At 40.5% G+C, this 27,829-nt stretch overlaps 1 protein-coding gene across 1 annotated transcript in view; it reads right to left on the bottom strand.

Annotated features, from left to right (window-relative positions):
* Positions 1-27,829, bottom strand: part of LOC127693649 (ABC-type organic anion transporter ABCA8B-like) — a 74,147-nt gene that overhangs the window by 6,019 nt on the left and 40,299 nt on the right. The window contains exons 20-35 of the mRNA XM_052194660.1: positions 27,597-27,763; positions 26,015-26,145; positions 25,157-25,294; positions 23,299-23,406; positions 21,757-21,930; positions 21,484-21,597; positions 18,761-18,877; positions 17,951-18,013; positions 17,454-17,545; positions 4,820-4,940; positions 3,067-3,184; positions 2,320-2,411; positions 1,823-1,983; positions 1,281-1,356; positions 1,097-1,191; positions 93-212 (exon numbers count right to left, since the gene is read on the bottom strand). Of these exons, the coding sequence (XP_052050620.1) occupies positions 93-212; positions 1,097-1,191; positions 1,281-1,356; positions 1,823-1,983; positions 2,320-2,411; positions 3,067-3,184; positions 4,820-4,940; positions 17,454-17,545; positions 17,951-18,013; positions 18,761-18,877; positions 21,484-21,597; positions 21,757-21,930; positions 23,299-23,406; positions 25,157-25,294; positions 26,015-26,145; positions 27,597-27,763 (1,887 nt within the window). The remainder of the gene's footprint in view (positions 1-92; positions 213-1,096; positions 1,192-1,280; positions 1,357-1,822; positions 1,984-2,319; positions 2,412-3,066; positions 3,185-4,819; positions 4,941-17,453; positions 17,546-17,950; positions 18,014-18,760; positions 18,878-21,483; positions 21,598-21,756; positions 21,931-23,298; positions 23,407-25,156; positions 25,295-26,014; positions 26,146-27,596; positions 27,764-27,829) is intronic.

The raw sequence follows: 27,829 nt of genomic DNA, 5'->3' as shown, positions 1-27,829 counted from the left end.
AGTCTAGACATTGCATTTATTTCCTTGTCTATGGGAAAAACCATCTAGTCACACACTGCAAGAGTGAGTGCGGTTTCAAGACACATACTTACCTCAGCCTTCCGGACACCATGATGGCCACTCGGTCACACAGAGCCTCAGCCTCTGCCATGTAATGGGTGGTCAGCAGGGCACCCCTGTCTGTATTTTTTATGATGGCCCTGATTGCTTGCCTATATTGTCAGGACAACATTCACAATTAAGAAAGAAGTGTAATTTACAAAAAGAAAAGACAGAAAGGAAACATGCATTGAAAAAGAGCACTTGCAGAATACAGTATTTATTATGAGCTTGTACGAAGAGGGAAATTCTGTTAAAACAGGCATGTACATGGGAGCAGAACAATGCAAAACTCAACAGCATTGTCCAAGGCAGCAGTTGGAAGCCATTGCAGAATAAATGACAGGTTTTACAACTTCCCAAGAGCGACTGTTCTCATGTCCAGCACCAGACACTTGATTGTGGTACAAAAGTTCCTGTACCAACCCAGAGATACCTACACTGCTCTCATACATACACAGTGGGTGACTTGCAGTTTAATGCTATGTGTGCTTCCTTTCCTCAGAAATGTTTGAGAAATATTATTAGGGAAATGCTAGTTTGCAGACCATCAATTTTTACTAGGCGTGTTGGTAGTTTTATGTTTTATGAACATAAACATTTTAAGATATGCTTTTATAATTCCTTTTCTCTGTTTTATGAGCCCATGTGCATGTGCCATGTGTGGTTAGGTGCACATGTGTATGTGTATAGGTAGCAGCTAGAGGCCAAGGTTGGGTATCCTGTTCTCCACATTAAGTTTTGAAACAGCTGTTCTCACTGAACCTGGAGATCACCAGTTGGCCAAGACTAGCTAATCAGTCAGCTCCGGCTCTCCTGACTTCAGCTCCACAGTGCTGAGATTAAAGCAAGCAAGATTACCTCCTGGATTGTTATGTGGGTGTTGGGAATCTGAACTCTGGTCCTTACACTTGGTAAAAACAGTTTTTGAGTGAGTGAAACTATTGTCAAGCTCCCTTCTGGGTGTGGGTTCAGCCCCATGGCAGCCTCTCCTTACCATATTTGCTGCTGCCCCTCGGGATCCAGCCCAGTGGACGGCTCATCCAGAAGCAAGATAGATGGGTTCCCCAGAATGCTGAGCACAAAACACAGCTGCGACAAGAGGGACAGCCCATGTGGAATCAGTTCAAGTGTGCCTCCCTGAGGTATGCTCGACGCCCTTCCCCCAACCCTGCCTATACCTTTCTCTTCACTCCCTCTGACAGCGTCTTCACGGGAGACTTCAGCTGGTCCTGCAGCTTGAGCACATCCGCCAACCTGTAGAGAGACAGTGGAACATCACTGTCCTCTCCACGATGAAGAGAGATGGTGGAAGGGTGGGGCAGTGAGCCTAGTGAAGATGGAGGAGTGGGGGGCCATATTTTGGAGTCAATGTGTATGTGTGTGTGTGTGTGTGTGTGTGTGGTAGTGGGGGAAAGGGTGATATTGCTGGATGAGGTACTCCTCAAATAGCGTCTCATCACAGATTTCAAATAGTTAATCTATGATCAATATACTAAATTTTAGTATTTTCAATAAAATTTACCAATATATTCCCCCTTTTCCATGTTTAATGGCAGAAAAACATCTATTTTACATCCCCCAAACTGGAAAACTAATTCCCAATTGTAAATTAGAAAATTGTAGCATCTTGAGTTTTTCACCCCAAGTTTTTTGCAAATGCTGTCTCCCCACTTTCTCCCTGACCTCCTCCTGTTCTAGGTGCACCCCCCCACCCATGTACCTTGTGATGGCAACTGCAGCGTGGTTTCTGCTCAGGCCCCTCACTGCAGCATATACCTCCAGGTGTTCCTTCACAGTGAGGTTGGGCCACAGAGCATTCTCCTGAGGACAGTACCCCAGGAACCTCAGGGTGTCCCCTTCTCCACTCCCGTTCAGTAGCACCTATAGATAAACCTTCATCATTAAAACCCCAATTCTACACAGCCTCTCACAGAAACTGCCTCCCAGACCAAAGGGAATTTTAACCATTTGCTCTCATCTTACAGTGGAGAGAGCTTGTTAGTAGCAATTACTCGTGAATGAATGTGTGCCAAGTCAGAAATAGTCGTTGGTTCCCAGTTCATATTTAATGTTTTCAAGACTTCCTTGAATAGTCTTAGGAACGACTCTTTACCCTCATGTGCTCTTCCATGTTCTTTTGAATACCTCCTCTGTGACAGAAGCTACAGGTAATGCTTGTAGATGAATAGATAATTTATCAAATAATATGCCACCTACCTGCCCGGCTGTGAGATTTGTGTCTCCACTTATCATTTTAAGAGATGTACTTTTGCCAGCTCCATTGTGTCCCAACAATCCTAGAATCTCACCTGAAACACAGGAATTATATTGAACTTAAATTTACAGTACAACTAAGCATAAAACATAGTCTGAATTCTCACTGTCTGATGTATTTCATGTAATATGTTTTGTACATTGTGTCCCATTTAACTGTCACAACTATCCCAAGAAATCATCACAATCTCTTCTTTCATTCTTGGTGATAAGAAGTCTCAAGAATGAGGTATTTTCCCAAGATTACACTAATGAAGATTGGGAAGCCATTCTTAGAAACTAAGAGTGTCTGATTCTGTTTCTTGTAATCTTAAGTCTTTAGTAGTAATGTTGGAAATTGAGTTCCTTCAACATAAGCCTTCAATAGATGCTGCTGCACCCCCTAACCTTCAACCAATTCTCTTAAAAAAAAAAGCATTAGAATGTCAGTTGTGTGAGTTTAAGAGAACATTTAATGACTTTCATGGGGCATATAGTTGTGTTGGTTCCTATGTAGATAGGGATGGACCCCTATTCTAGGAGTGAATGAATGTACTTAAAAATGAAATGTGTAAAGGAGTTGTCAGGCTACCCTGGAGAGTAGTCCACACATGAGTGAGCAGATAGTGTGTGAAGGATTTTCCTCAAGAACCAAGAAATAGTTCAATAGTTTCAATATTTGAGCTAACTGTTGAAAACCACATGTCCAACCTTTCCTGACACAGAATGAGACATTCCTGGTGGCTATCTTAGCCTTCTTCTTGGAAAGGCAATGTTTCCTCTTCCCTGCATACTCTTTGCGTAGGCAGCTGGCAACAATGACTGGCTTCTGCAAATAAGAAGAATGTCATGTCAGGCTCTTGTCTCCACTGACTTGGAATCATCTGTATCTCCTACACTGCCCTAACTCTGCTTCAAAGAGACCCTACTAGAAACCATTGTAACCTACTACTTTTCTATCTTAGCCCTTGTCTTTGGAAAGTATTCAATGATCTTCCCCTACAAAGACATCTACCAAGAACCACATTGTTTTAGAGAGTGTTCCTGACTCCCCAAACATGCAAAAGACATGAAAAGCACCAGACACTGTGCCTTATATTGAATACTGTATGTTCTCACTAGAAACAGTGACATTTGTCACTACATGCTCAGTTTCTCCAAGTCCTTCATGAATTTAGTTATTTCACTTGTATTCTTTTTTTTTATTCGATATATTTTTTATTTACATTTCAAATGATTTCCCCTTTTCTAGCCCCCTACTCCCCGAAAGTCCTGTAAGTCCCCTTCTCTCCCCCTGTCCTCCCACCCACCCCTTCCCACTTCCCCGTTCTGGTTTTGCTGAATACTGCTTCACTGAGTCTTTCCAGAACAAGGGGCCACTCCTCCTTTCTTCTTGTACCTCATTTGATGTGTGGATTATGTTTTGGGTATTCCAGTTTTCTAGGTTAATATCCACTTATTAGTGAGTGCATACCATGATTCACCTTTTGAGTCTGGGTTACCTCACTTAGTATGATGTTCTCTAGCTCCATCCATTTGCCTAAGAATTTCATGAATTCATTGTTTCTAATGGCTGAATAGTACTCCATTGTGTGTATATACCACATTTTTTGAATCCACTCTTCTGTTGAGGGATACCTGGATTCTTTCCAGCATCTGGCAATTATAAATAGGGCTGCTATGAACATAGTAGAGCATGTATCCTTATTACATGGTGGGGAATCCTCTGGGTATATGCCCAGAAGTGGTATAGCAGGATCTTCTGGAAGTGAGGTGCCCAGTTTTCGGAGGAACCACCAGACTGATTTCCAAGTGGTTGTACCAATTTGCAACCCCACCAGCAGTGGAGGAGTGTTCCTCTCTCTCCACACCCTCTCCAACACCTGCTGTCTCCTGAATTTTTAATCTTAGCCATTCTGACTGGTATAAGGTGAAATCTCAGGGTTGTTTTGATTTGCATTTCCCTAATGACTAATGAAGTTGAGCATTTTTTAAGATGCTTCTCTGCCATCTGAAGTTCTTCAGGTGAGAATTCTTTGTTTAACTCTGTACCCCATTTTTTAATAGAGTTGTTTGGTTTTCTGGAGTCTAACTTCTTGAGTTCTTTATATATATTCAATATTAGCCCTCTATCTGATGTAGGATTGGTGAAGATCTTTTCCCAATTTGTTGGTTGCCGATTTGTCCTCTTGATGGTGTCCTTTGCCTTACAGAAACTTTGTAATTTTATGAGGTCCCATTTGTCAATTCTTGATCTTTAGCTTATACTAACGAATTGGAAACATTGACTTTCAATCTGCTCATTTCAATGTAAAAATGATGGCCACATTCTAAAACATTGACTCTCTTTTGTTAGGCTGAAGGAAACGAAGCATCCTTAGAGAATAAGTCTGGTAGACCAGTTAGTTGCTTTAATGAGCAAACGTTTGCATTGTTTGGTAAGCTAGTAACTTTATGTGCCTACCTCATCAAAACTGGTGGATACTAAGGCATCCGCTGTTCTCATTCTCTCCATTTGAACATCTTCATCCTCATCTTCTGGCTCTTCTGGGTTTTGATATACATCATTGTTTCTTGGAGAAATTCTAAGATAAAAACCACCCATTAATAATTGGCTTGTGGGATGCAAGGTTGGTTCAATATACGGAAATCCATCAATGCAATCCACTACATAAACAAACTCAAAGAAAAAACACACATGGTCATTTCATTGGATGCTGAAAAAGCATTTGACAAAATTCAGCATCCTTTCATGCTTAAAGTCTTGGAAAGAATAGGAATTCAAGGCCCATACCTAAACATAGTAAAAACAATATACAGCAAACCGGTAGCAAGCATCAAACTAAATGGAGAGAAACTTGAAGCAATCCCACTAAAATCAGGGACTAGACAGGGCTGCCCCCTTTTTCCTTATCTTTTCAATATTGTACTTGAGGTACTAGCTCAGGCAATTAGACAACATAAGGAGGTCAAAGGGATACAAATTGGAAAGAAAGAAGTCAAACTATCATTATTTGCAGATGACATGATAGTCTACCTAAGTGACCCAAAAAACTCCACTAGAGAACTCCTACAGCTGATAAACAACTTCAGCAAAGTGGCAGGTTATAAAATCAACTCAAGCAAATCAGTGGCCTTCCTATACTCAAAGGATAAGCAGGCTGAGAGAGAAATTAGGGAAATGACACCCTTCACAGTAGCCACAAACAGTATAAACTACCTTGGGGTGACTCTTACCAAACATGTGAAAGATCTGTATGACAAGGACTTCAAGACTCTGAAGAAGGAAATGGAATAAGACCTCAAAAAATGGAAAAACCTCCCATGCTCATGGATCGGCAGGATTAATACAGTTAAAATGGCCATTTTGCCAAAAGCAATATACAAATTCAACACAATACCCATCAAAATCCCAACTCAATTCTTCATAGAGTTAGAAAGAGCAATTCTCGAATTCATCTGGAATAATAAAAAACCCAGGATAGCTAAAACTATTCTCAACAACAAAAGAAATTCTGGGGGGATCAGTATCACTGACCTCAAGCAATACTACAGAGCAATAGTCTTAAAAACTGCATGGTATTGGTACAGTGACAGGCAGGTGGATCAATGGAACAGGATTGAAAATCCAGAAATGAACCCACACACCTATGGCCTCTTGATCCTCGACAAAGGGGCTGAAAACATCCAATGGAAAAAAGATAGCCTTTTCAACAAATGGTGCTGGTTCAACTGGAGGTCAGCATGCAGAAGAATGCGAATTGATCCATCCTTGTCTCCTTGTACTAAGCTGATCTCCAAATGGATCAAGGACCTCCACATAAAGCCACACACTCTGAAGCTAATAGAAAAGAAACTGGGAAAGACCCTTGAGGACATGGGTACAGGGGGAAAGTTCCTGAACAGAACACCAATAGCTTATGCTCTAAGATCAAGAATTGACAAATGGGACCTCATAAAATTACAAAGTTTCTGTAAAACAAAGGACACCATCAAAAGGGCAAATCGGCAACCAATAAGTTGAGAAAAGATCTTCACCAACCCGAAATCAGATAGAGGGCTAATATCCAATATATACAGAGAACTCAAGAAGTTAGACCCAAGAAAACCAAATAACCCTTTTAAAAAATGGGGGTACAGAACTCTGCCTCCCGCCAGTCAGTTACCAGGGCTCCATATTGGTTCTCGGTCGCCAGAGAAATCAGACTGAGGTACGCAAATATAACCCGAGACCAACATCGCGGGGGTCTAAGCCCGACGGGCGTTGGCCTGCACCCAGGCCCTGGGCTGATCGGAGGTCCACCGGGGTGCAAACCCGGCCAGGAGGTTTTTTTCCTCCCGGGCCAGCGCGCGCACCACCACCATTTTGCCTAAGGGAAGCCAGGGGAGACCTAGCAGGCAAAACCAAACCGGCTAACAGGCATAGCTCGAGGCAGACATAGCAGGGGTCTCAGACGGTCAGGCCCCGGACTGCCCCCAGGTCCTGGGCTGCTCGGCGGGCCATCTGTGTGCCAACCCAGCCAGAAGCTTGTTTGCCTGGGCCGGCGCGCACCGCCGCCATTTTGCCTACGGGAAGCCAGAGAGACCTAGCAGGCAAACCAAACCAGCTAACAGGCATAGCCCGAGGCAGAACATAGCAGGGGTCTCAGACGGTCAGGCCCTGGACTGCCCCCAGGCCCAGGAACTGCTCGGTGGGCCATCTGTGTGCTGACCCAGCCAGGAGGTTGTTTATCGGGGCTGTTTGCGGACCGCCTCCATTTTGCCTATGGGAAGCCAGAGAGACCTAGCAGGCAAAACCAAACCAGCTAACAGGCATAGCCCAAGGAGGACATAGCAGGGGTCTCAGACGGTCAGGCCCTGGACTGCCCCCAGGCCCTGGACTGCCCCCAGGCCCTGGGCTGCTCGTTGGGTCATCTGTGTGCTGGACCCAGCCAGGAGGTTGTTAGCCCAGCAGACTCTCCCAGCACTCTCAGGGAACTCGCGCATGCCACCATCCTAGCCACCTGACACACCCAATTAACACCCACAGCTGAGGGGAGCTTTGCACCAACATTGGCCTGCCAGGCTTTTTGCCTAGACTCAGGGCCTGAGCAGCTAGGTTAGCTTTGTGTGCACCAACCCGGTTGGGGAGTTCTGCTGCCCAGATCAGCCTGGGCGGCAGCACCACATATCCAAGTCCTGCAAGTGGCTAGCTGGGTTTCCGGGCGGCCAGCTGGGAGAAGTCAGTGTGCTCCAGTGAATCCAGCGGGCCCCAGCGGGAGCCTTCGGGTGCCTGCTTTGGGATCTGAACAGCCTGGGCAGCAGCACCCTGTCTACAAGCAGCACAGGAGGTAAGCTGTGCACCAGAGGCCAACTGGGAAGGGGCAGCTTGCACTGGTGAGTCCAGCACTGACAAGAAAAACTAACACCAGTGAGAACTAGATGGCAAAAGGCAAACGCAGGAACGTCACTAACAGAAATCAAGGCAATATGGCAACATCTGAACCCAATTCTCCTCTACCAACATGTCCTGGATACCCCATCACACCAGTAAAACAAGATTTGGATTTAAAATCACTGGTCATGAGGCTGGTACAGGAACACATGAAGGACACACTTAAAGAAATTCAGGAGAAAATGGATCAAAAGTTAGAAGCCCTTGCAAGGGAAACACAAAAATCATTGAAAGAAATCCAGGAGAATACAAAAGCCAACAAGGAGGAAATGCAAAAAACACTTAAAGAAATACAGGAGAACTTTGATCAACAGGCTGAGGGTCATGAAAGACGAAACACAAAAATCTCTTAAAGAAATACAGGAGAACTTTGGTCAACAGGCTGAGCTCATGAAAGAGGAAACACAAAAATCTCTTAAAGAATTACAGGAAAACACAAACATGCAAGTGAAGGAGCTAAGCAAAACCATCCAGGATCTAAAATCAGAAGTAGAAACAACTAAGAAAACTCAAAGGGAGACAACTTTGGAGATAGAAAGCCTTGGGAAGAAATCGGGGGACAGAGATACAAATATCAACAACAGAATACAAGAGATAGAAGAAAGAATCTCAGATGCTGAAGATTCCATAGAAACCATGGACTCAACAGCTAAAGAAAATGCAAAATGCAAAAAGCTTGTAACCCAAAATATCCAGGAAATCCAGGACACAATGAGAAGACCAAACCTAAGGATTATAGGCATAGATGAGAGTGAAGATTTACAACTTAAAGGGCCAGCAAATATCTTCAATAAAATTATGGAAGAAAACTTCCCTAATCTAAAGAGAGAGATGCCCATGAATATACAAGAAGCCTACAGAACTCCAAACAGACTGGACCAGAGCAGAAATACTTCCCGTCACATAATAATCAAAACACCAAATGTTCTAAACAAAGAAAGAATACTAAAGGCAGTAAGAGGAAAAGGCCAAGTAACATATAAAGGAAGACCTATCAGAATCACAGCAGACTTTTCACCTGAGACTATGAAGGCTAGAAGGTCCTGGGCAGATCTCATGCAGACTCTAAGAGAACACAAATGCCAACCAAAACTACTATATCCAGCAAAACTCTCAATCACCATAGATGGAGAAACTAAGATATTTCATGACAAAACCAAGTTTACCCAATATCTATCCACAAACCCGGCCCTAAAAAGGATAATAGGAGGACAACACCAATACAAGGAGGGAAACTTCACCCTGGAAAAAGCAAGATAGTAACCTTTCATCAAACCCAAAAGAAGTTAAGCATTCAAATTTAAAAAATAACGTCAAAAATGATAGGAAGTAACAATCACTATTCCTTAATATCTCTTAACATCAATGGACTTAATGCCCCAATAAAAAGACACAGACTAACTGAATGGATACGTAAACAGGACCCTACATTTTGCTGCTTACAGGAAACACACCTCAGGGTCAAAGACAAACACTACCTTAGAGTAAAAGGCTGGAAGACAATTTTACAAGCAAATGGTCTCAGGAAACAAGCTGGAGTAGCCATTTTAATATCAGATAAAATTGACTTTCAACCCAAAGTCATCAAAAGAGACCATGAGGGACACTTCTTGCTGGTCAAAGGAAAAATACAAAAAGAAGAACTGTCAATCCTGAACATCTATGCCCCAAATGCAAGGGCACCCTCTTTCGTAAAAGAAACTTTATTAAAACTAAAAGCACACATTGCACCTAACACAATAATTGTGGGTGACTTCAACACTGCACTTTCCTCAATGGACCGATCAGGAAAACAGAAACTAAACAGGGACACAATGAAACTAATTGAAGCTTTGGACCAATTAGATTTAACAGATATATATAGAACATTCTATCCTAAAACAAAAGAATATACCTTTTTCTCAGCACCTCATGGTACCTTCTCCAAAATCGACCATATAATTGGTCACAAGACAGACCTCAACAAATATAAGAAGATAGAACTAATCCCATGCCTCCTATCTGATCACTATGGAGTAAAAGTGGTCTTCAATAGCAACAGAAACAACAGAAAACCCACATACACGTGGAAACTTAACAATACTCTACTCAATGATACCTTGGTCAAGGAAGAAATAAAGAAAGAAATTAAAGACTTTTTAGAACACAATGAAAATGAAAACACAACATACCCAAATCTATGGGACACAATGAAAGCAGTGCTAAGAGGAAAACTCATAGCCCTGAGTGCCTCCAAAAAGAAAATGGAGAGAGCATACATTACCAGCTTAATGACACCCCTGAAAGCCCTAGAACAAAAAGAAGCTACTTCGCCCAGGAGGAGTAGAAGGCAGGAAATCATCAAACTCAGGGCCGAAATCAATCAAGTAGAAACAAAGAGAACCATACAAAAAATCAACAAAACCAGGAGCTGGTTCTTTGAGAAAATCAACAAGATAGATAAACCCTTAGCCAGACTGACCAAAGGGCACAGAGAAAGTATCCAAATTAACAAACTTAGAAATGAAAAGGGAGATATAACAATGGAAACTGAGGAAATCCAAAAAATCATCAGATCCTACTACAAGAGCCTGTACTCAACACAATTGGAGAATCTGGAGGAAATGGACAATTTCCTTGACAGATACCAGATACCAAAATTAAATCAGGACCAACTAGACCATCTAAACAGTCCCATAATGCCTAAAGAAATAGAAGGAGTCATAGAAAGTCTTCCAACCAAAAAAAGCACAGGACCAGATGGCTTCAGTGCAGAATTCTACCAGACCTTCAAAGAAGAGTTAACACCAATACTCTTCAAACTATTCCACAAAATAGAAACAGAAGGAACACTACCCAATTCCTTCTATGAAGCCACAATTACGCTGATACCAAAGCCACACAAAGATCCAACAAAGAAAGAGAACTTCAGACCAATTTCCCTTATGAACATCGATGCAAAAATACTCAATAAAATTCTTGCCAACCGAATCCAAGAACACATCAAAGCGATCATCCACCATGATCAAGTAGGCTTTATCCCGGGAATGCAGGGTTGGTTCAATATACAGAAATCCATCAATACAATCCACTACATAAACAAACTCAAAGAACAAAACCACATGGTCATTTCATTGGATGCTGAAAAAGCATTTGACAAAATTCAGCATCCCTTCATGCTTAAAGTCTTGGAGAGAACAGGAATTCAAGGCCCATACCTAAACATAGTAAAAGCAATATACAGCAAACCGGTAGCCAGCATCAAACTAAATGGAGAGAAACTTGAAGCAATCCCACTGAAATCAGGGACCAGACAAGGCTGCCCCCTTTCTCCTTATCTTTTCAATATTGTACTTGAGGTACTAGCTCGGGCAATTCGACAACATAAGGAGGTCAAAGGGATACAAATTGGAAAGGAAGAAGTCAAACTATCATTATTTGCAGACGACATGATCGTCTACCTAAGTGACCCAAAAAACTCCACTAGAGAGCTCCTACAGCTGATAAACAACTTCAGCAAAGTGGCAGGTTATAAAATCAACTCAAGCAAATCAGTGGCCTTCCTATACTCAAAGGATAAGCAGGCTGAGAAAGAAATTAGGGAAATGACCCCCTTCACAATAGCCTCAAACAGTATAAAGTATCTTGGGGTGACTCTTACCAAACATGTGAAAGATCTGTATGACAAGAACTTCAAGACTCTGAAGAAGGAAATGGAAGGAGACCTCAAAAAATGGGAAAACCTCCCATGCTCATGGATCGGTAGAATCAATATAGTTAAAATGGCCATTTTGCCTAAAGCACTATACAGATTCAATGCAATACCCATCAAAATCCCAACTCAATTCTTCACAGAGTTAGAAAGAGCAATTATCAAATTCATCTGGAACAACAAAAAACCCAGGATAGCTAAAACTATTCTCAGCAACAAAAGAAAATCTGGGGGAATTAGTATCCCTGACCTCAAGCAATACTACAGAGCAATAGTGTTAAAAACTGCATGGTATTGGTACAGTGACAGACAGGAGGATCAATGGAACAGGATTGAAGATCCAGAAATGAACCCACACACCTATGGCCACTTGATCCTCGACAAAGAGGCTGAAAACATCCAATGGAAAAAAGATAGCCTTTTCAACAAATGGTGCTGGTTCAACTGGAGGTCAGCATGCAGAAGAATGCGAATTGATCCATCCTTGTCTCCTTGTACTAAGCTCAACTCCAAATGGATCAAGGACCTCCACATAAAGCCAGACACTCTGAAGCTAATAGAAAAGAAACTGGGGAAGACCCTTGAGGACATCGATACAGGGAGAAAGTTTCTGAACAGAACACCAATAGCGTATGCTCTAAGAGCAAGAACTGACAAATGGGATCTCATAAGGTTACAGAGTTTCTGTAAGGCAAAGGACAGCATCAAGAGGACAGATCGGCAACCAACAAATTGGGAAAAGATCTTCACCAATCCTACATCAGATAGAGGGCTAATATCCAATATATATAAAGAACTCAAGAAGTTAGACTCCAGAAAACCAAACAACCCTATTAAAAAATGGGGTACAGAGTTAAACAAAGAATTCTCACCTGAAGAACTTCGGATGGCGGAGAAGCATCTTAAAAAATGCTCAACTTCATTAGTCATTAGAGAAATGCAAATCAAAACAACCCTAAGATTTCATCTTACACCAGTCAGAATGGCTAAGATTAAAAATTCAGGAGACAGCAGGTGTTGGAGAGGGTGTGGAGAAAGAGGAACACTCCTCCACTGCTGGTGGGGTTGCAAATTGGTACAACCACTCTGGAAATCAGTCTGGCGTTTCCTCCGAAAACTGGGCACCTCACTTCCAGAAGATCCTGCTATACCACTCCTGGGCATATACCCAGAAGACTCCCCACTATGTAATAAGGATACATGTTCTACTATGTTCATAGCAGCCCTATTTATAATTGCCAGATGTTGGAAAGAACCCAGGTATCCCTCAACAGAAGAGTGGATGCAAAAAATGTGGTATATCTACACAATGGAGTACTATTCAGCCATTAGAAACAATGAATTCATGAAATTCTTAGGCAAATGGATGGAGCTAGAGAATATCATACTCAGTGAGGTAACCCAGACTCAAAAGGTGAATCATGGTATGCACTCACTAATAAGTGGATATTAACCTAGAAAACTGGAATACCCAAAACATAATCCACACATCAAATGAGGTACAAGAAGAAAGGAGGAGTGGCCCCTGGTTCTGGAAAGACTCAGTGAAACAGTATTCAGCAAAACCAGAAAGGGGAAGTGGGAAGGGGTGGGTGGGAGGACAGGGGAAGAGAAGGGGGCTTATGCGACTTTCGGGGAGTGGGGGGGGCTAGAAAAGGGGAAATCATTTGAAATGTAAATAAATTATATCGAATAAAAAAAATTTAAAAAAAAATGGGGTACAGAGTTAAACAAAGAATTCTCACCTGAAGAATATTGGATGGCGGAGAAACATCTTGAAAAATGCTCAACTTCATTAGTCATCGGGGAAATGCAAATCAAAACAACCCTGAGATTTCACCTTACACCAGTCAGAATGGTTAAGATTAAAAACTCAGGAGACAGCAGGTGTTGGCGAGGATGTGAAGAAAGAGGAAAACTCTTCCACTGCTGGTGGGGTTGCAAATTGGTACAACCACTCTGGAAATCAGTCTGGTGGTTCCTCAGAAAGCTGGGCACGTCACTTCCGGAGGATCCTGCTATACCACTCCTGGGCATATACCCAGAGGATTCCCCAGCATGTAATAAGGATACATGCTCCACTATGTTCATAGCAGCCCTATTTATAATAGCCAGAAGCTGGAAAGAACCCAGGTATCCCTCAACAGAAGAATGGATGCAAAAAATGTGGCATATATACACAATGGAGTACTATTCAGCCATTAGAAACAATGAATTCATGAAATTCTTAGACAAATGGATGGAGTTGGAGACCATCATACTAAGTGAGGTAACCCAGTCTCAAAAGATCAATCATGGTATGCACTCACTAATAAGTGGATATTAGCCTGGAAAACTGGAATACCCAAAACATAATCCACATATGAAATGAGGTACAAGAAGAATGAAGGCCCCTGGTTCTGGAAAGACTCAGTGTAGCAGTATAAGGCAAAACCAGAACAGGGAAGTGGGAAGGGGTGGGTGGGAGAACAGGGGGAGGGAAGGGGGCTTATGTGACTTTCGGGGAGTGAGGGGCCAGAAAATGGGAAATCATTTGAAATGTAAATGAAAAATATATAGAATAAAATAAAAATACATCGAAAAAAAATAATTGGCTTGTGGCCTTTATTTTTGTGTCAACAGTGATTGGTTGTTCTAAACCCATTCTCAAGTAGAGCACAAGATAAGAGAAAGGCATTGCATTTCCCTTTGGTGCAGTCTGCACTCATTCCATGTGACTCCTCTTGCCCTGGTCATCACTACCATGCTTAGTGACCATCACTTTTTATCTATCTTCTATTCTGCTCAGCTATCAGAAGATTACTTTCAATGCTATGGATAGTTCAGAAATAATCTGAAAAACCCCTTTTGAAAATAGTATAGCCCAACAGCATAAACTATTTTGTTCTCATGGGGGAAATGGGCCAGAGTATTTAAATTTAGTACTGTGTCAGAAAATAAGATACTTTGAGTACTCAGTCAAAGGTGGAATATCTGTTTCATCTCCTTCTTCAAGCTCAGGAAATAAAAGGAAGGAGTGGGCAGAAGGAATGCAGGAACCATAGGATGGGGAGGACTGCTGTGAAATGTTCTCTGGTCATGACATGGTGTTGCACACATGAACATGTTGTGCAGCAGCTGTGGTTACCTGCATAAGACATGCACAATATTAAATCAATTAAGTGAGCTCTGGACTTTCTTTTCTCAATCTGGGGGCGTCTTGCAGGATGCCAAGGGTCCTGCTTCTCCATGGAATCCTTCAGTGGCCCCAAAACTAACCAGTTTGGAACTGCCCCATCAAACCCTTCCCAGCTGATCTTGTTTACCACCCAGCCTGCAGAGGTGAGTTGTGTGCTGTCCCCCAAGGGCCCCTATTGTCTAGCTCTGGGAGAGATCCTCAGTCCAAAGGAGCCTTGCAGGACTCCAAGAGCATCACAATTCCCCATGGAAACCTTTGGTCCCCTAAGCTCCATTGTGTATTTCTGGGCTTGCTCTTCAGTCCTGAGGTCCTTGTGGTGCCCCAAGAGCCTCTTACTACTCCGTGGAGGCCTGTAGAGCCCCAAGAACAACCAACTTGGAACACTGCCTCACAAATTCCTTATCAGTGAGGTCAGCTTGAGGCACAGCCAGCAGAGTCAGGTTTCCTGACCTACATTGCCTGACCCATGGCTCTCCCCGTCACCTGAAGCCCTGCTGCCATCAGGATCATCCAACCAATACCAGAGAAAATCAAATGCCTAAAGGACAGTGTAAGAAAACAACAAGATCTAGAGCAATATGGCAACATTAGAGCCCAGTTATCCTGCTACAACAAACCCTGGATATCCTAATGAAACTAGAACACAAGAAGAATATATGAAATCCAATCTTTTAAAGAGCATAGAGGTCTTTAAAGAGGACATGAATAAATTCCTCAAGGAAATACAGGAAAATACATTCAAACAGGTAGAGGCATTAAAAGGGGAAGCAAAAATATAAAGAAACACCTGAAAATACAATCAAACAGGTGAAGGATATGAATAAAACTGTCCAGGATCTGAAAAGGGAAATAGAAACAATAAAGAAAACACAAACTGAGGCAACCCTGGAGATAGAAAACCCAAGAAAGAAAACAGGAACAAAAGATGTAAGCATTACTAGTAGAATACAGGAGATGGAAGAGAGAATTCTCAGGCATAGAAGATACAATAGAAGAAATCAATATATTGGTCAATGTAAATGGAAAATATAAAAAGTTCATGACACCAAATCTCCAGGAAATTTGGAACACTATGAAAAGACCAAATCTAAGAATAGTAGGAATAAAAAAATATTCCTTGCCCAAAGGCCCGGAAAACATGTTCAACAAAATCATACAAGAAAATTTCCCTAGCCTAAAGAAAGAGATGCCTATAAATGCACAAGAAACTTATAGAACACTGAACAGATTGGACCAGAAATGAAAATCCTCCACATAGTCATCAAAACACTAAATATGCAGAACAAAGAAAGAATTTTTAAAACTGCAAGGGAAATGGTCAAGTAACATTAGAGGCAAACCTATAAGAATTATACCTGATTTCTTTTTTTTTTCTCCCCAACCCCTATACCTGATTTCTCAACAGACTCAAAAAGCTAGAAGGGGCTGGGCAGAGATCTTACAGATCTTAAGAGACCACAGATGTCAGCTCAGACTATTATACCGAGCAAAACTTTCCATCACCATAGATGGAGAAACCAAGATATTTCATGACAAAACCAAATTTAAACAATAACTTTGCACTAACAGCCCCACAGCAGATACTAGAAGGAAAACTCTAACCCAATGAGGCTAACTACACACACACACAAAAAAAAATACATAAAATACACAATTCCATATCATTAAAACCAGAGTGAAAAAGAAAAAAACAGAGTGAAGTAACCCAGGCCCAGAAAGACAAGCATGGTATGTACTTACTTATAAGTGGACATTAGCCATAAAAGAAAGGATAACCATACTACAATCTATATACAGACCCAAAGAAACTAGAGTGCCCAAGGGAGGGAACTGGGTAGGAGATAGGGTGAGGAGCAGAAAGGGGATGGGAACAGGTGTGGAGGGGAAGGAGAGGGCTGGGAGAGAGAATGGAAATCAGTTGAGAGAGGGCATCTCTGGGACTAGCTGGAGACCTGGGATGGGGGAGGCTCCTAGGTGTGATGCATGGTATGTACTTATTTATAAGTGAATATTAACCATAAAGTATGGGATAGCCATGCTATAATCAACAGACCCAAAGAAGCCAAATAACAAGGAGGGTCAAAGAGAGGATGCTTGAATCTTTCTTAGAAGGGGAAAAACAATAGATATCAGAGGTTGATGGAAGGAGAGAACTGGGTGGAAGAGGGGATTGGGAGGGGAGCTGGGTGGTGGGGAGGAGGTCATATGGAGGAAGAACAGGGGAGATGAAAAGGAGATCAGCTGGAGGAATCTCTAGGACATGCCAGAGACCTGGGATGGGTAAAGACCCCAGAGGTTTAAGGGGGTGACTCTAGCTGAGATTCCTAGCAGAGTGTGTGTGGGGTATGGATCCTGAAGAGGCCATTTCTTGTAGCCAGGCAGGGCTCCCAGGGGAGGGATAAGGACAGCCACCCACCCACAAAACCTTGGATTCAAAATGTATCTTGTCTATGTACAGGGACCAATGGCAGAATTCTTTTTTTTTTTTAAACTACCTCTCTATTCAAATCAATAGCATTTTAGATCCATCTCCATTGCACCTCCTCCGGGGTCACACTGCATGCCCTGTCAGAGACTTTACTGTCAGCAGTGTGGGTCTGTTTCTGTCACTGTATCATAGATAATCTTCTTTAGATTGTGTATCTGAGCCTCTGTTAGCTCTAGTACATCCTTCTTCTAGTCTGTCCTGACACGGTGACATAGGTTCATTAATTGGCCTGTTTATGCATGAAAGAAAGAAAAAACAGAATATTGATTGGTGAAACAAATTAACCCTCAGTTTGATCTCTTCTTACCTAAAGATGGGGTCTTTCCTCATTGTTTTCTTTCCAAACTTCCATTCCAGACATCGAAGGATGAAAATAAAAATGAAAACATGAAGGAAAGGCTGAGAGAGAGAGGGGGGGGAGGAAGTGCATTAGAAATCACACAACCAATAATTGTCTTAGTATGAAGTGAACTAGTGTAATTGTTGACAAGAGTTATATTTAATAACAATTTAAATCTCCAACATCCACCTTGGCACAATGATTTGGAAATCATTCATTTTCATTACAAATCAGCTATAATTAATGGGCTATAATTTTTTCTACCACAGGTACCAGTGTTCTTAATATTTGGCAAGTAACTATCTTGTCAGTTAATCTTTAAAAAAAGTTGTCTCTGACTTTGCAAATACTATATTTTATGTATTATGAAAATCTTGTCTCCATGTTAGTAAAAATACTGCATGTCAAGTGAGTTAACTTTGTTGAGTATGATTTAGAACCCAGTAAAAAGAACACATCCTTACAATGAGGAATACCAGGAATGGCTCTACAGTCGGTTCTTCACTAATGTACCGATAAAAGAAAAGCTAGAAAAGAAAAATTAAGTAGTTAAGGAGGGAAGTTTCATCTCACAGACTTTTATCATTAGGAATCTGAATTGGCTCTAAACAGTCTCAATGACATTTTCCCAAGTACGGTAGAAATTTTAGGCAAGGGTTCATTCTTCCATGTGCAGTGAAGAGCTGGTCAAAGAGATTTCATCTGAAGCAATGAGTTTCATTGATCACTTGGTGAGAGAGGATCTAGGTTGTGTTGAGCCAGCCTTCCTCAAATGATGAGAGACCTACTTTTAGTTTTATTCCAAGAACTCCAGATACTTCCTGTGCCCCTGCTTCTCACCTGATGCCTCCTCTCTATTCCTCTACCTCATTGGTAACCTCTTTTCTATGCCTGGCAGCTTTCTTCTTCTTACAGAGACATAGATATCATATAGAAAGAAGGGAGTTGATTTATATAGGATGCTTCTCCAACCTCCGAAATCATGAAGCTTAACATCATTTTATCTACATCCATTCAATGCTAACTAAGCCTAGAAACATAAAAGTCATAAAATGACTGTAGACACTGTTCTGTTTTCCACCATCTAGTGCTATTCATCTCCATGTGTTAAACAGGGGTCAGGACTGTTCTGTTAAATGTCAAGCAGAACACACTGTCCCACCTGGGAGAAAATCCACTGGAATCCTCATGAATGTTCTGCAAGTTCTAGAGACCCATGAAGATGTCCAACTTTTATAAACAGTTCCAGGATGCGAGAGAGTCATCTTACTTACATTCATAGATAACATCAAACATCCAATCAGAGTGGCTTGTGGTATTAAAAAGATGAGGCAATACAGTATACCCTCATTGAAATCCAGTATCTCTACCACCGCTGAGAACAGGGTGATCTACGGGGAGTACAAACACACATTTCAGTTGCTCTACATTTCATGTTTTCAGATCAAGAGGTCTCATGACAAAGATAATACAGTCCAACTTTCCTTTTTACTTCCGTAAATTAATTTAAAAGGTCAGCACCAAAGCAATGAATTTTATGATGACATTGTGTCCCCTTTAAAGTCTCATACCCTGTATGTCACACATTGTATCTTTTATGTCACACATGGTATCTCTTATGTCACACACTGTATCTCTTATGTCACACATTGTATCTTTTATGTCACACATTGTATCTTTTATGTCACACATTGTATCTCTAATGTCACACACTGTATCTCTTATGTCACACATTGTATCTTTTAGGTCACACATTGTATCTTTTATGTCACACATTGTATCTCTTATGTCACACACTGCATCTTTTGTGTCACACATTGTATCTTTTATGTCACACACTGCATTTTTTTATATCACACATTGTATCTCCTATGTCATACATTGTATCTTTTATGTCACACATTGTATCTTTTAATCTAGATAAACAGATGGGAGGGAGACTGTGGCAGTCCATCATTCCAAATTTCAACTTCCCCATTCAAAAGGAAAGCAGTGTGCTTGCATGAACATCCTCTGCTTTTTTTTTTTTTTTAACAATTTAGGGAAATTGCTTTGGCTTAGACCTCCTCATGTGAACCATCACTAGATAAACCTAGAATCTGCTATATAAAATACTTTCACTATGGATAAGGGGGAGAAACTGGCATGTGTTTCTTCTGGGAGGTCAAACTTAGAATAGGATAAACAATGATTTAAAAATTGATATTTGACTGGAAAACAGCCAACAGCAACAACAGCAACAGATTTGTTGTTGTTAGCTATACCAGTGGAGAAAAATAGGCAGTAATGGTAAAAGACAAATTTCTGGCAATAGAAAAAAATTTATAGGTAGAAAAAAACTCTTCATGGTTTTTTTTAAACATTTTGCCACTTCCAGAGGTTTGTGTCACTGTTTTACAAACTGTACAAGTTTGCACAGTTGCTAGAGGGTTCTTCGTCACTTATTACCTGTATCCATTATACATACTGCAAACTGACATAAACTCCTGGGAGAAGCTGGGTGTCCTCACCTCTAGAATTGTGTTTATCCCTTATGTTCTAAATCGCACCCCTGTATGTTCTCCAGAGTTCATTTCTCCATTTTTGGTATATGTTGTGTGTGTGGTATGTGTATGTGGTATGTGTGTTGTGTGGTATGTGTGTGTAGGATGTGTGTGTACATGTGGTATGTGTGTCATGTGTGTGAAATGTGTGTGGTGTATGCTATGTGTGTGTATGGTGTTTGTGTGTGATGTGTGTCTGCATACATTGCATGTGTGGGTTTGCTTGGCCTGAGCATGGTTAAACCAAAGGTCACTCTTTTGCTAGGTTGGCTAGACAAAGGATCTACCTGTCTCCATTCCTCAGCACTGGAGCTACAGTCACATATGCATCCATCTCTCTCTCTCCTTTCAAGCCTGCTGTGGAGATCAAAACTAGGTTCTCATGTTTGCACAGCAAGCATTCCACACACTGAGCCATCTCCCTCGCCCTAGCTTTTACTTTTAAAGTGAAATTTCTCCTTCCATCTTCTTAAACAGCCCTACTGACTATTTTCAAAGAGCTTATTATTGCCTTGTTGTCTAATAGACCCTTAAGATGGAAAAGAACACAGATAACTTTTATTATGTTAAGTTTAATAAGTTATTGCTACTAATTTATCTTTCATAACTCATGGATGACCCTATTCATTTTTCTTTTGCAATCAGCCTTCATTTTCAGCACACTATAGAAGTCAATAAAATTGTTTTCAATGAATAAATTTACTTTTTGCCATTATGAAATCACAGGAAATGACAATGTTCATAGACTACGTGTGTGTGTGTGTGTGTGTGTGTGTGAGAGAGAGAGAGAGAGAGAGAGAGAGAGAGAGAGAGAGAGAGTGAGAGTGTCTTTGTGGGACTGATCTTGTAAGGAGTTTCAAAAAGTTTCTGCTTCTTCTATTTTATTTATTTATTTATATGTATGTTCACACATAACACACACACACACACACACACACACGAGTGCACTGTATATGGAAGCCACAAGAGAGCATCTCCCGGACCTAGATTCACAGGGGATTGTGAGTCGCTTGCTGTGGATGCTGGGAACGGAACTTGGGCCTTCTGCAAGAGCAGCAAGTGTTCTTAACTGCAGAGCCACCTCTCCAGCCCCAATCGTTTCTACTTTTAACTATCCCAGTAACAGAATCTGTAATATGGTAAATTGTCGAGGCCTTTCTAATCACTTTCAGGAAACATGCAGATGATTTTCTGATTTTCTCCTAAACCAACATTTTGTAGCTTAAAACAAAGCAAAACAAAAAAAAAAAAGCCAATGTGATCTTTTAATGAAAGACAAGCACAGAAATAGGCTGGGGAAAAAGTGCAGATTTCAAAAGCGATCTGTTCTTGAGGCAAGTGTAGATGTTTGGAATTGAAAATATTAATGACCACTTTACCAGGGACATAAAGTATTAGCTTAGAAGTTTATATCACATCTGCACAATAAATATCCACAAGTAGCACATACTTACGATAAAGAAGCTAAGTGACCAAATGCCGCTGTTTTTATTCCCCTTGCGAGAAATGAACGAAATCACGTATGTTAAGAAGATCAGGGATATGGCATAGCCAACAGAACACGGGATCTAAAAACAACAACGGGAGTGTGAGTCTCAGAGAGACTAAAGCGAGGTAGGAAAACACGTAGGCTCCAAGAAGCACCGCTGCGGAAATGTCTTATAGTTGGTGTCTGGCAAAGCACTGCTTATGAAAGCAGCTTGCATTTTCAAAGTTTTTGCGCTTACTTGTATAGAGTAAGTTGTAGTAGTAAATATGGGATCTGGGAAGCGTAAAAGGTAGTCCATTAAAGACACGAAGAGGAAGACAAAGCAGTACAGAGGAATGTCCACCAGGGCCTGCCCGAACCAGTAAGCCGAAGGAAAGAGGCCGGAAACACGCAGCTGGAACCAAGCTTTGTTCTGTCCAGGAGAGAGCAGAGAGATGCAACGTGAGACCTCAGCTTGAGTTTTAAAGAATGTGGAATATTTAATGTTGAATAAATGTTAAATATTTAATGAATATTTAATGTTGATGTTTATTTATGATACCGCTGGACTATCATAATAAGTACTACCCATGACTGACAGATGTAGCTATCAATCAGCTGCTTTGGTAAAGGCGACGCTGAGGTTCATCACATACCTGGGAGGTAAGTAAAGATTTCCTCTAATTAAACATCACCATGAATGGGCAGGGACTTAGAGGGCTGGGTGGGTGAATGGAAGGCTTATCTATCGAGCAACCCATTTTCCATTGTCTATACAACAGTATAACTAACTGCTCATATAAAATGTGCATGTAACATTATGTAAGTGATTTGATTTAACTGCAGTTTTTTGAGGCAGGGTCTCTAATATAGCCCCGACCAGTCTTAAACTCATAGCGCAAGGATCCTTCTGCAGCTACTATGCTATTTAATTTTATGTAGTCCTAAGGACTGAACCCAGGACTTCATGCATACTAAGGAACCACTCTACCAACCAAGCTATATATCTCTGCCCTTTAAGCAATTTAAAACACTATATATAACAGGAATAATTATATGAGAAATACAATTACATATACTATACACCATATATGTGATTATACTGACAGTTTACACACAGAGATTTCCAGCTATTACATATACTAATACATAATTGTATAACATACAGTTGCTATATTTTATATTCTATAAATTATAGACAGCAAAGACTCATTTGAATCAGAAAAACAGTACAAACTGGAATTTACAAATTGTTATTTAAATGTTGGAAGTTTTATAATACTTATTCAGAGAAATATTCTATTGTATTCATGGTTCTACCAGAATTTGTTTACTAATTCATTCTAGGGGGGCAGCTCGCATGAGAATTTCAGTTTTCTAACAGCAGAGACTGGTTCATGCCAAGATCCATTTTGGGTAAAAGTTTCTCAATTCTCTGATCACTCACAATGTCAGCCATTGTTCTCAAAACATTTCCCAACTTGTGTATCTTCTTCAGTAAAATATTTGCTCAAACATTTGTTCATTTAAAAGTTGATTTAAGGATTCTATATATTTTTCAACACTTTTAGTTGGAAAAATCTATTGGTGTTAGATGAGTGGCTTTATTTTTCAATTTTGTATTTCATTTTGTATAGCTGCATGATAATTGTATTTAATTAATGCACAGAATTATTTAAATGTATTAATTAAAAACTGCATCATTAGCATGTGCATGTATGTGTATGCAGGTAATCACTATACTTTCAGCATCTAAGTTAGAAAGTAACTCAAGTTCCAGTTACTCATAATTCATTTTTACCTTATAGTCTGTGACGCTGCTCATGGCAATATAAGGAGGGCAAGTGGAGGTCATAATCAGCCAGAACGCAGTCTTCATCAGGTATATCAAAGGATTAGAATATTCATTCTGAAAGGGAAAAACTGAATGAACAAATTCTGAGTTTCTTTTTCTGCCATAAATTCTAAAAATATTAAATACTGTATGTCTTGGGCATCTGTTGGGATCTCCAAACTTTTCTCAGTCCTTCCAGTTTGTAAGTTTGACTTTAGACTCCTTCACTTCATGCTCAAACTTGCCAGTTAAGAAACTGATCTCTAGAGCATGCGTGGATCAAAAACCCTGCATAGTGGGAAATTATTAACAATATATCTTTTTATGTCAGTCATTCTACGATTTACTGTGATGTTAGATAATACATGATAAGTCACAGCCCACATCCTCAGTTTCCCAACTGATCTTTAACTATCTCAAATGTGGTAGCTGGGTGTCTCAGGAGGTCAGATCAGTACTGGTGCATGATCCCAGAGTAGAGGGAGTGTGAGGAAGGGATGTGAATGAGCCAAGCAAAACGTTGTTAGTTATAGCTGCTGCAGCTCCCTTCAAGGAAAGGAGATGCACAAACTCTCATCATATACAAAGCCACCATCACTTGAAGATTCACACGGCCATTGCTTGAGTAACCACGTGTTTAACTACACCACAAAACCAGAGAGCTGAACAGGACAGAGTCAGTGTTGCTCTCTGATACTCATTTATGTGTTTAGCAAGTAAGTTGGTAAGTGCTAACTGTGTCCAGGGCTTGTCCCCAGGCACCAAGAACTTAATGTTTAAATGTGTTAAAAGATGTGGGACTGGGAAGATGGCTCAGCTGTTAAGAGCACTGGCTTGTTCTTTCAGGGGACCCAGGTTCGATTCCCAGCACCCACAAGATGGCTCACAATCATCTGTACCTCCAGTTTCACAGAATCTGATGCCCTCTTCTGGCCTTAGAGGGCACACAAGTGGTGCACAGACTATATACAAAACTGTTCAGAAGTTAAATCAAAAATATTTTTTAAAATGTGCTGTTCCCTACATCTGCAACAGGGAGAAATATACTTGAGAACAAAGGAATCTTTCCAAAAGATGGCTGCCCAGTTTCTGAATTTGAAGGGCTGTTTATGTTCAATTGCTCAAGCCTTGGGTTAGAAATAGATTTTTCTTTGTCTGTACATACGGTATGGACAGGGGGCAGAGGCTGACATGGGTGTCTCTCATTCCATCTCCATCTTACCTATTGAGGCAGGGTCACTCATTTGAACATAGATACAACTAGACAAGTTAGCAGCTTCCTGGGCAATCTCCTGTCTCTGCCTCCCAGGCACCCATAAGCTGCCAAGGCTGCCAGGAAGAGAAATGGAATTTTTTTCTTAGCTCTGTATTTGGAAAAGCTGGTATAGTAAGTCTAAAATAGATCAAAGGAATTAATAGTTCTGGCAAGAACCTGGAGTGATTCTAATGAGGATAGTCTGAAATTCCAGCCTGAGTGTTGTCCAGATTTCTTTCTTCGGTAGCATTTGTAAAAGTGATGAGTCTCCCCCGTTCTCCCCTTCCTCCTCCTTCCCAACCCCCTTTCTTATTTCATCCTGTTTGTTCATTCCTTCGTATTAATCACAGTACTGTACACTCTCACTGTTGTCCTCTCTTATCCTGTTTGGAAAATGTTTTCATTTGCAGTTTTAAAAGCCCAGAGGTCTTGAAAGGTGCTAGTTTTCCAAAGCCCCAGAAGCCAGTGTGACTCCAAGTTTTGGCTATGGTTTTGGTGAATTCCAAAGGGCTAGGATTCCAGGACTTTAAAAGATGACCTGGGAGGATGATCCAGAGGACCTGAACTTACCACAAAATGCACGCTTCTGTAGAGTTGGATGTGGGCTGACGGTTTAACCATTCCAAGTAGCCCATTGCTAAGGATATCCATCAGAACTGGGAAACAGTTCAGTCTCTTGGTATTGCATGCAAACGAGAAGTTGTAGCTCTAAAAATATAATAAACAAACAAAAATCTCCTAATCATCAAAGGTCTTCATTTTTTTCCTAAAGAAAGTAAAATTTGGGATTTTAAGATGCAATGATATTGTGGTTGTTTCTTGATGGTCCTTTGGAATCACACCCACTGCCTCATATTATGGGAGTGGAGCACTTGCCTCTGAGCTACACTTCCAGTCCCAATAACATGTTTTAAAAATGCTTTCAGATAAGAACAAAAGAAGCCCACAAATGCTGTAAGCAAAATTGTAATCTCAAAAATAAACAAAAATGCTATGTAAATAAAAGTAAGTAAAACAAGGCATGTTTAGAATAGAATAAGTAAAACAAAACCATGTATTTAATGTTTCAGCTGTCTTGCTTAGGGCTAGAATCATGTTTTACAGTGTTTATTGTCATAGACAAAACAGCATTTCTAAGATATAAATGGTATAAAAATCTATAAAGGGAAACATGAATCTCCTGACCTCAGTTATAACATCAAATATATAAACTTGAATAAAGTATGTATTTTGCTATCACACATGGGTTTTGTTGGCAAATGCGATAGAAGCAATAATTATTTATTATGTCCATGAATAAAGTCCACTAAGCAAAAAGTATACAGCACTTGCTCTTGTTTCTGTTTCTTAGACCAGAGACATGAGTATTTTAGGGCTATATTATCTTTTCACGCTTGGGGGCACATTCTGAACTAGAGTCCAGCACACCTTCTTATCACCAGACACAATGAGGGCTCCGTTGTAGGATGGGTCATCTGTGCCATCTCTGGCTCCAGAAGCATCGACTTCCAAAGCTATGTTCTGGCGCTCCACAGAATGGATGAAGTCATCAATGCTTGCTCTAAGATATAATTCAACATACTAGGTATTTCAAAGATAGACAAGTCCATGTTAAGTTCTGTAGCTCAATGCTAACAACATGTACTTCCTCACATAATAATATCTTTGCATTGTGAATTAAAAGTCAATTCATTGCTCTAGGAATTTATGCTACAATGAACGTATTTACTGATGATATATAATAACTCTTTCATACCATATGACTCTTGAAATAGCTCCCCCCCCTTAGAATCTTGCAGTGAATAGCTGTGGAGTTTTAATGGCAGGTGATTTCTAATCACTAAATGTCTGAAAGCAGAATTCACTATTCTGAGATTACTACTTGATTTTCAAATAGTTTCTTGGTGCAGAGAGGCAGCCTGGTGACGTGAATAACTTTTCAGAGCTTCTATCCAGACAAGCAACCAGTGTGCAACTCTTGAAACTGTCCTAAGCATGTACAGAAAATGAAGAAACAGATCCTTAAGAAAATCTACTAAAATTGGCAAGAACACATCTCTGGGAAAGTCAGTGAGCATACAAGAAGGCTCTCAGCACCACAAGCCATTAACAAAACAAATAGAGACCAGAAGAGAAAAGGAGCTGAGGAGATCACTTGGTCAATAGTGCACGAACTGAGCAAGATGATGACCTGAGTTCCATCCCCAGCACCCACACAAAAACCCAGGTGTGCTGGTACATGCCTGTAATGCTAGCATTGGGGAGGCAAAGACAGTCAGATCTCTGGAGCTCTTTGAAGAGGCCGTGTAATGAGTTCAAGTTTCAGTGAGAGAGAATTTTAAATAATAAGGTGAATGAGGAAAACATCCAACGTTGACCTCTAAATGCCTCTAAATGCACACTCATGCATGCATACCCTTGTACCTTACAAAGACATGAACATACATAGAAGAGGCATCCACACAGAACAGAAGATATCATGTGACATGTGGGATACTTATAAAATGTCAGAAATGAGAATCACCCAAGAGGTGAAGGAATTTGAAGACATACATTGCTAGCATACATGTACACTTACTTTGAAAACAATTTGGTAGGTCCTTAAGAGTTTAAACATATGCATTATATGATTGAACAATTCCACTTCTAAGAGGGTACCACAATGAAAAATCTTTACAAAGAAATATATAATCATTGATTAAAATATTGTTCATAATCATTTATAGGGGGATGTATCCATTTACAGGTGAATGATAAAAACAATGTGGTATATGTACATAACAGAATACCTTTAATACCATCTTTAATTAAACAATTAAAATGAGACTATAAGGTCTCAGATATCTCTATGGTATTTTTGAATGAAATGTATTTTTAGTAGAATCTCCTTTTCCTTGCCTCTGCATTCTGCTACCTTTTACCTTCCTTAAAACTTCCCCATCATAAGTCTTTGTTCAGCACCTTAAGAATGAAATATAGATGCATATGTGAATTGGAAATATGTTATTACCTGTCTTATTGATGATCAATAACCGAGTGAGCATACCCTGGGGCTGTTCTCCAGATGCAAGGAAATACTCGTGCGGGGAAAGTTTCCAAGTATAAGCCCTTTGACTTATATTTATTGTGATATTTTCAAAAAGAAGAGGGCAGATGCAGACCACCAGAACCATGAGCCTGCGGAGAGAAAAAGCCATCACTGTGAGCATAATATGATTGATTGTCTAATCGCAAATATTAAAT

This window comes from Apodemus sylvaticus, chromosome 10 (genome assembly GCF_947179515.1).
Source record: "Apodemus sylvaticus chromosome 10, mApoSyl1.1, whole genome shotgun sequence".
Taxonomy (NCBI): domain Eukaryota; kingdom Metazoa; phylum Chordata; class Mammalia; order Rodentia; family Muridae; genus Apodemus; species Apodemus sylvaticus.
This window is presented reverse-complemented; position numbering and strand designations above follow the sequence as displayed.